General features: G+C 47.9%; 2 protein-coding genes across 2 annotated transcripts in view; one reads left to right on the top strand and one right to left on the bottom strand.

Moving 5' to 3' along the window:
* Positions 1 to 1096, top strand: part of PDIA2 (protein disulfide isomerase family A member 2) — a 12229-nt gene extending 11133 nt beyond the window's left edge. Inside the window, exon 11 of the mRNA XM_019507503.1 lies at positions 232 to 1096. Coding sequence (XP_019363048.1) covers positions 232 to 303 — 72 coding nt within the window. The 3' untranslated portion in view covers positions 304 to 1096. The remainder of the gene's footprint in view (positions 1 to 231) is intronic.
* Positions 1097 to 7828: 6732 nt separating this feature from the next.
* Positions 7829 to 9044, bottom strand: part of AXIN1 (axin 1) — a gene marked incomplete at its 5' end in the record, with an annotated part of 122101 nt that continues 120885 nt past the window's right edge. The window contains one exon of the mRNA XM_019507389.1: positions 7829 to 8313. Coding sequence (XP_019362934.1) covers positions 8187 to 8313 — 127 coding nt within the window. The remainder of the gene's footprint in view (positions 8314 to 9044) is intronic.

Below are 9044 nucleotides of genomic sequence, written 5' to 3'. Positions count from 1 at the left end.
CACACACACACACACACACACACACACACACACACACACACACACACACGCCCTGCCCTGCCCTGCCCCGCCCTGCCCCGCCCCACATGATGAGAGTAAGAGGCAGCATGTACCAGGTTCTCATATGCACCTTCCTAGTATGCATGGACCTTACAGCATCTACCCTGGCCCTATTGGTCTGTCTTCCATTGGGGTGGGGGTTTCCATAGTAATCATTCCACTCTTCTCCAGGTGGTTGAGTCCCCTGAGGATGTAAATGGGACAAGTCCATCAGATGCCACTGAAGCCAGAGATGAATTATAACCCCCCACCTCCACATCCTGCTCATCTGGCTGGGAAAACCACCAGCCCAGTTCATGGCACCTAGAAACAGAGCTTGCCCCATGGGCATGGACTACAGCACTAGGGCTTAACTCACCCCATCACTGTGTCCCCCGAGGCCTGGCCTTTTGTTCTTTGTGCCAAGGGATGGAGTCTGTGGGGAAGATCCTGCTGCATGCTGCCTGGTGCCTCTTTCCCTTTTCAGGCCTAGGCGCAGCAGGTCTGGGGATCAGGTTTCAGGGAGTTGTGCCTCCCTGCATGGTGCTGTTTTCTCCAGTCTCTGCCCCTGCTACATCATTGATGGTGCATGCCTTCCAGCACTGTGAGCCAGACTTGGGCCAGGAATAAGAGGCAAGCAACCTCAGGGAGCTGAGCTTGGCACCTAGACTGGTACTAGTACTCAAAAGGCCTGTGCCCTGTGATGCCTATGGGGAATGAGACAATGTTGCCATCCCCAAATGCCTACACTGAGTCATGCCTCCAAAATCATGAGACTAGCTCTAAAATAACACAGATTTAAACAATCAGTGCTGGGTCTCTGTATCAGTCTTCTGATTTGGTTTGTCAGGTCATACTTACACATTTCTCTGTTGCCTGTGGGCTGGAACCCAATGTGTTAAAAGCAAGCAAAGATGGTCACAGGCTCACTGGACTCCAGTGAGCAGGAGCTGAAGGAAAACATCTGATACACAGCTGGAGATGAAATTGGGGAGTCTGGCAACAGTAGCAGAGAAGCTGGGCAACTTGAGAGCAAGTGGGCTCAGACATTGACAGAGTCCAGGAAGAGGATGGGACAGACTGGGAACCCCACACTGAACAGTTAAACCATCCAGGGAGGCAGTGCAGCCCAGCCTAACCAGGCACTGCTGGGAGGGAGATGGTTCTGAGCTGAGAGATGGTAACAAAACTCTCAGAAGAGTTGGGGAGGGAAGAGAAGGACTTGCAGAGTGCTGCTCTGACAGCTAGAAGGTGCTGTGACCATGAACAGAGCTGGGAAGGCCAGGCCCTGGGCATGAGAGCAAGCATTTGCTGCAGTGGTAGAGGCAACACACAGCTAGCAGGATTGGTTCCAGTGGAATATGGCACCAGCCTGTAGTGCCATCCACAGCTCAGTGGTCTGTGACTTTCCTTCTCCTGGCCTATGGCTCCCTCAGGGAGCTAGAGCAGCAGAGAGGAGTCTTGGGGATAGCTAGCAGCCCTTGAGCCAGTTGAATGGAAGGTGTATTAGTTCCCAGGGTGGGAGGAATGTAGCCTCTAAAGCAGCCTGCACTTTGGCGGGCTTTGCTGCTGCCTTCTTTTTCTGCAGTGGCTCACGATGTCAGCCTGGACTAGAGGTGGCAGCACAGGCTAGAGCCACAAAGGCACTTATGTGCCTGATAGCTGCCCATTTAAGGCACCTAAACCAGCACTTAGCCCCAACCCCTCCTGCTCCTGCTTAGCTGCTGCCTCCTTGCGGAGGTACCCAAGGGCTCCAGGCCCCTAGATTTTTGTAGCTGGGCCTGATGCAGCTACCAAGCTGTGCTGTACCTACATCCTGCTGCTTTTTATTTGGTGGGGTTAAACATGGGCCAAAGCACAGTAAGGTGGTGCTGTGTGGAGGGAAGGATTTCCTTGCTTTTTAATCCAGGTTTTTTCCCCCAGTATGCTAAAAAGAGTATTCTGGGGTCACTGCAAAACAGCTTTTATTTATTTATTTATCTGGGGGGGGGCTGGGCTTTTTGGTTGTTTGTTTGGTTCAGCCGCTGAAGAAGGCAGGCAGACAAGCAATATAGGTAACTGTGTATTTCTAAAAGACACATCCCAGCAAGAAGAGCTCTGTGTCATTCAGCCTATGAGTTAACTGGTTTGCTGAGCAGAATAAAACTTGGTCATGCTGTGGATGGGCATGCACTGCACAGATTGGTGCTGTTCCTCAGGAGGCTAATACTGTATTTTTTCACATACCACATGCATCTCTTTGCTGAAAATTAGCTACTGGAAATTGCGGTATGGATATTAAGCCAGGAAATATATCCAGCAGCTGTGGAGCCCCATGTGCTCACTGCACTGCTCCTGTCCCAAAGTGAAATACTACGGGGAAGGGCAAGGGGGACAGGGGGAAGAAGGGAAAGTAACCCTGCATATGTTGGACAGGGGGCATTACAGTAAGTATATGGGAGCTCCCTGGGGGAGCTGGCTGGCTGTGGACAATGGCTTCCCAGCAGCTACCTCTGCAGCAGCTTGAGGGTGTCTCGTCAGTACTTACTTGTTACAGGGAGACAACGTTCTTTGGGTAGATGTGGTATCTTTTTTTAGACCAACTAAATAGTTGGAAAAATTGTGCTTTGTGAGCTTTCGGGCACAAACACCCTGGGGTGCTGCTGCTGCTACTATAGCTGAGGGATCAAGTGTCCACAGTCAGCTTGCAGCTAGGGGGTTAACGCAGCAGCCACAGGTTGTTGGTCTCCTACTGCAACTGCTGGTATTGCCACTACTGGCCATCATGGTGGCTGCAGCAGGAGCACCTGAGAGGGCAGATGCTGTGTTAATCCTGGGCAGGGAAGTTAGGTTTGTTTTTTTTTTAGTCAGTGAAAAAGCTTTTTTTTTCTTAATTCTGCCTTCTGAAAACTAAGTGTGTGTCCTATTCAGGGGAATGTGGCATGTGTGAGACAACACACCTCTGACCTGATAAGCACTGGCTGCCGAGGCATAGCTTCCTATATACATGCACAGGACAAGGCAGCCTAGGGAGATGCCTGCGGATGAGCTCACCAAAACCAGCAGCTACGGCAGACATCAGTTCTTTGCCTTGTAGCCATGTCTGGGGGTCAGCCTTCCACAGACATGGCTGGCAGCAGGACGTTAATACTGCTCAGATTACTGCTAACTGTGCAAACCAGAGCCTGCTAAGAGGCTGATCTGGCCAAGGAGTTGGCTCCTTAGACTCACTCACAGCAGCCACCGAAGTGAAAGACACGAGAATCCTGGAGCTCTGCGGGGGGCCCGCCCTTCTTGGTGCCTTGGTTCTGAGGCAGAAGCATTACCCCTGCTGCAAAAGTCCCATTTCCCATCTGGTCCACATTGCCCTGATGAGGACCCCCCAGCCCTCATCTAGAAGCAACCCATGTACTGAATTCTGCTCCAGGCCCTTCTGTGGACAGGACCTTTGCCCAACTGCTGGGGGAAGTAGATACCTGTGAAGGCCAAGTTCATCCTCCTGTGCCTCCCTGGGTCAACTGCAGGGTTAACAGAGGCCTAGGAACCATGGTATACCCTCTGGGGGCTCCAGTGAGTTCTACTGCTAGCAATGGGGGAGGGGGAGGCTGAAGAGGGTGCACAATACTATGGGGGAGGGGTCTATCACAGCTGCCAGAGAGACCAGTTCCCCTGTCCCTCAGGCTCCACACAGTACCTGGGAAGTGTGTGCATACCAGTTGCTTTATATACCAGAGCAACCAGCAGAGCAGCAGAGGTTGGGGGACTTTGGCCTCAAGTGTGATACTATGTACTATTCAGCACAAAACCAAGGAACAAAGGGAAAATGTTACTAGCAAGGAATGAGCAGAAGGGAGGGAGCACCTGCTGATTTGCACATCCTATTGCCAAGGCAGTGCCAGAGCTCCAGGGACACTGCGCATTTCTAGACAAATTGACATAGGAAAGCAAGGCCCACTGGGTACCACTTTGTACTTTATAGGACAGAGGCAGACTGCTGTAGCCCTGAGCCTGCTGGAGGGAGTATCAACCCAGGGTGACCTCAAGCTGTGCATTTTCAAGGAAAATAAAACATATTTTACACAACACAAATGTACTGCTGCTCAGTAAATAATGTATACAAGGAACCGGCCATGTGTTGGCAGTGCTGGGCAGGAACACAAGCTAGCGTTTACCTGCTCCAAACAGCTCACTTCAAAGCTCACTGAGCTGGAGAAAAGGCTGCTAAACAAGACAAGCTGGTACCTGGATGGGCGATGACCCTAGACATCCTTGCCCTAGGTGGAAGTTGATGCCCGCATAGTGCAACAGCTGCTAGTATCATGCATTCTGGGGAGTGTCTGAGGACAGGCTGCCATGGGGACTGTAGTGAGTCTTGGTCCTTTTGCCTTTTCTCCTTACCCCATCTCCAAAGCTCCAGACTCTGAACTCAAGCATCTCCAGGCATTTTCCTGCCCTGGCTGTTTTTTTCATGGACAGTCTTTCAACAGACATTTGGGAGGGGGCCCTCAAGGATACACCAGATGAGGTTAACCCTCAGACAAACTGCAATTATTAGACTGAATGGCTTCCCATACATCAAGGGGAAAGTGTCCAAAGATTGAACAACATGTGCTTGAAAACTTCAGTACAGGTAACCAGCAGCTCTGTAAGTGGTGAAAAGTTGGATTGGCTATAACTAGTTCTGTGAGCCAGCCCGAGCCAAGGTGGTGAGCCACTCGTAGTTGCAATCTCCACGTAAAGTCCAAGTAAAGCACACAGGGCATGTCCTGTACTGAGATTTTTTTTGAACTCAGACAAAAAAAACTGCGTTGTGGACTAGAGAAGCTGCAGCCATTTTGCTTGCAACACTGCTGCAAAATCTGGTAGGCTGAATGCCTTTTACTGCACTGCTTGACAGGCAGTGTTTGCCTTCTTGATTCAGTGTAATCTGAATGCTAAGGTTGGTCTGCAGCATGCGTCTCATTCAGTTCTGAATGTTCTGTGCTATATTTGCACTGTTTTTATTTTACTGGTATATTTTTGCTGATTGCAAACATTTTTATTTGGAGTGTGTCAAAAGCTTCTTCTAGTGGGTGTACTTGGGGATACTCTTTGGCTGCATAAAAGTACTGTTAGTTTTCTATTTTATTATCAATGTCATCTCTTGAATAGATTGGATATTTCAAGGATCTTTCATTTCTTAACCACAAGTGGTTGGCCACCATTTTGAGACTTGTGTTTGTTTGTGCATGTGTGAAATTTCTTCTTTCTTCTAGTCTTCCAACTCCTCCAAGTTTTTAATTTTCCGTGGTGACACTTGGTGCAAATCCAGCCATGGCCCAGACATTTGAGGTCTGCAGAGAAGGAAGGACCACAACAGCTATTTGCATGTTGGCATTTTATTTCATTATTATCCAAGTACCTTTTAAAAGAAAATTGTACAAGTCAGCACACAAGGATGCTCAGGAGATACCGTCGGTGGGCATGCCACTGACAGCTGATGCTGCGCTTAAAAAATGTACATATTTACAGTGGAACCCTTTAGAAAAAAAGGGAAAATGGGAGGGAAAAACCCCAAAACCTGTGACTGTCATGTACATTAACAATCTCACCAGACACAGAATATGACCAGAACTTAAAAAGAGGAAGAAATGTTTGCAATGCAGTTCCCTGGATGAAAACAAATTCTGATTTGCTGGACTTCACATAGTGAGAGGCAAGTTACAAAATTATGTTCAAAGGCACTCTGTGACATTTACAATATACTGAGAGACAAACCTCCCTGCACACAGGTCTGCCCACCAGATCACCACCTACTGTCCTCATGGTGACAGGCAGGCAGCTGGCACTCGAGCAACACTGCAGCCAGCAGGTGCAGCAGCAGCAAAAACAAGAGTATTGGGAACACATAACAGAACAACAGCTGTGGACAAGATCAGTGCTGATGTGAATGCCCTCATGTCCCAGCTTGTCGTGCAAATAAAGTGGCACAGAGAAGCCCACTGCTTTGCAGCCAGGGCCTGGGCTGCTATCTAAAGAAGGGGGTCGGGTTTGGGTAACTTAATTGGCACAGGGAAAATATTCAGTGTGGGTGATTAATAGAGTTCAGCTCAGTACATCATTAAGGGAAGGTCTATGGAAAACTGTAGGAAGAAGGCAGGTGCAGTTTGAGACACTAGGCTCAGGACTGCATACTAAACTCTCCTCTTGACAGGGCTGTCTCACATATTTGGTATGGAGCATATTTAAACCATAAATCACTTCAGGTTATGAGCTCTCTGCATTCTTGCAACTTTGTAAACAGAGGGGTCCTGGAACCCAAAGAACCCAGGCAACTCTGCAGTCATTTCTATGTTCGGGGAAATGCCCTTTCATGAGATTCCTGAACAGTTTCTAGTGGTGCTAAACAGTCCTACATGGATGCACTAAGGTAAATCAGGCACACAGAGAAATACAACCAAAGGCTGGAAGAGGGATTAGTGGCTTTGCCGCAGTATCTGCTGAATGCCCCCTCTCAGACGAGTCAGGATTTAACAGGAAGGCAGCCATACTATAAGGAGCAATCATCCTGCAGCAGCCACATGCTGAGATCTCTCTCCTTTCCATGCAACTATGGGGACTCTCAGTGTGGAATGGAGAGGAGATTTTTGTTCTAAATGTTATACTTTCAGGTGCTCTTTCTTGGTATTTTCTTGTACAGAGACTCAGGTTTCAGCATTTTGAGGTTCAACACTCCACCCCTGGGCATGACAAATTTTCACCATTTGCAGACTAACTGTGCAGTAACTAACAGACTAACAAGTACTAAATGACTGTGCAGTAACCAGAGTTACTGAATAGTAGCGCTGCTGAATGGCTTTTCTGTGATGCTGACTGCACAGTAGCCTGAGACTGTTGCGCAGTAGCATCACATCATGCTTCCTGCCACACAGTGCTACTCATAGTAGTCATGGGCTACTATGCAGTCAGTGTCTCATGTAGACGTGGCCAGTAAGATGCTAAATTTTGAGTTTTAAGCAGCAAGCTTATATCAAGGACTCTCATTTACTGCTAATTACATCTGAGGGTCCTACGGTGAAGTACACACTCAGAAATGGCTTCCAGCTGGGAGCAGGTTGCATGGAGAATCTTTGGGTTATTGCCTCTAATGTGCAAAGAAATGTGAGTGTGAAGTGGCACTTCACAAAGAATGCCTCCAGTACTATGCCTGCTGCTCCCATCTGGAATCCCACATTACCATTTCCATGATATTCCCATGGCAGCTGGACTTTCAGACAGGCTCATGGGACCAAAAAGGCTCTAGTCACTGAACAAAAGTGGAATTCCCAGTGTGAAACAGCTTGTCAATACTGGCTTTCAGTAACGAACAACTGCAGTAGATGATTTTATGAGAAGATCACTGTGGTAAGAGCTCCTCAACCTGAATCCTCTCCTCTTGGGGCTACTTGCTCAAAGTTATGGCCAAAGAGAGAAAAAAAACCCCACTCTTGTAGGTCTGTTAGCTTAAAACACAAGCATGGTTAAATGACGAAAACTATATTTGCTACTATGACATAAAAAATCCTTCTCCCAGCCAGATTTTAAAACCCTGTATAAGCCAGCTGGAGTAGGGTCTTCACATCAGCATCTGAAACAGCAGCTTGAGTGAATTTTCCAAAGGGCATTCTCTACTCCCCGAACACACGGTAGCATCAGCTAAAAGTCACCCACATTCAGGATATTGGGGAATGGTAATGGGAAGGCAAAGATTCACACTGTGTTTGACAGATGGCTGTACACTTTGGGTGAGCTCTGAAGTACCTGTATGTCTTACATTTACATAAGAGCACTGTGACATTGGAAATATTTTCCTTTTATTACAACATATAAAAAATATGCAGCTTTAGTAAACAAGGTCATATTACATTTTCTAACGTAACTGTACAATGCTAGATTACACTTAATATTCGGTAGGGAGAAGAAGCCCACACCAGGATTCCTCCTGGAAGGTATGTGTGGTGCAAGAACTCTCACTGGCAAAATGTAGCTTGCGTAAATCCTTGTGAGGAGTTGAGGTGCCTCCCTTGACCCTGGTGGTGGCCCTGCACCAGTGCAGCAGCATCCCAAGCATCTGCTCTGGACCATCTTCTTCATTCCCAAAACCTCCCTCTTTCTTTCTTTTTTCCCTTGCATCACTGGAGCCTTGGAGGTTAATCAATCTTCTCAACTTTCCCAATGATCTTCTCCTCAAAGATGGGTAATATGGCATCATCCTCCCGCACCTCCTCGAAGACCACTCCACAGTCAAACTCATCACTCACTTTTTTAAAGTAATACCTACAAAACCAGGGAGAATCCAGATCACTGCCTGGCTGGAATTGTCCATGACACAAGCCTGCAGCAGCACCATCCCCCACGGCTAGGTAACCTTCAGAAACCACACATTAAACCCAAACCCAGATCCTTGGTAATTAATGTTCCACAGGAACACCACGATCAACAATAATCAAAATCTATAACATATCAACTGGCTCAAAGGTCCAGCTCCCATCTTCAATGCTAACAAACAAATTTTCATTGTAGTGGGGGAGAATGGAAATGCCTGGCAGCAATCACATGGCAATCCCCAAGGCCAGGAATAGGGACCAAATCAGAATTTATCAATCCCAGTGCTACTCCATTCAGAAGTGGCCTAGGTGTGGCCTTGAGACAAAGTATATTCAGAGCACTACTAGAATCAGAGGCTACTGATGAAGCAGGCCAACTGGTCCTATAACCCATCCCGAGTCCCACTGCTTGGGGATGTTCTCTTGGGTAGAAAGGATCTGGAGCCTCAAGGGGCCATAGGTCTCAGATTGCAACTGGTCTCCACATAAACTGTGTACAGCTCTTGTGCTCCTATGAAGCTGGTCATGTGGTTCATACCAGAGGTTGGGAGACTTGACAGGGAGGAAAGACGGGTGTGGCAGTTCATGTCAAAGAACAATTCACATCCTCAACAGGCAGCACTGGGTCAGAGGAAAGGCAGGCTGAAGTGCTCTGGGTCAGAATACAAGGGGGTCAGGGGG

Source organism: Gavialis gangeticus, unplaced genomic scaffold, assembly GCF_001723915.1.
Source record: "Gavialis gangeticus isolate Ggan-Ray unplaced genomic scaffold, GavGan_comp1, whole genome shotgun sequence".
NCBI lineage: Eukaryota > Metazoa > Chordata > Crocodylia > Gavialidae > Gavialis > Gavialis gangeticus.
This window is presented reverse-complemented; position numbering and strand designations above follow the sequence as displayed.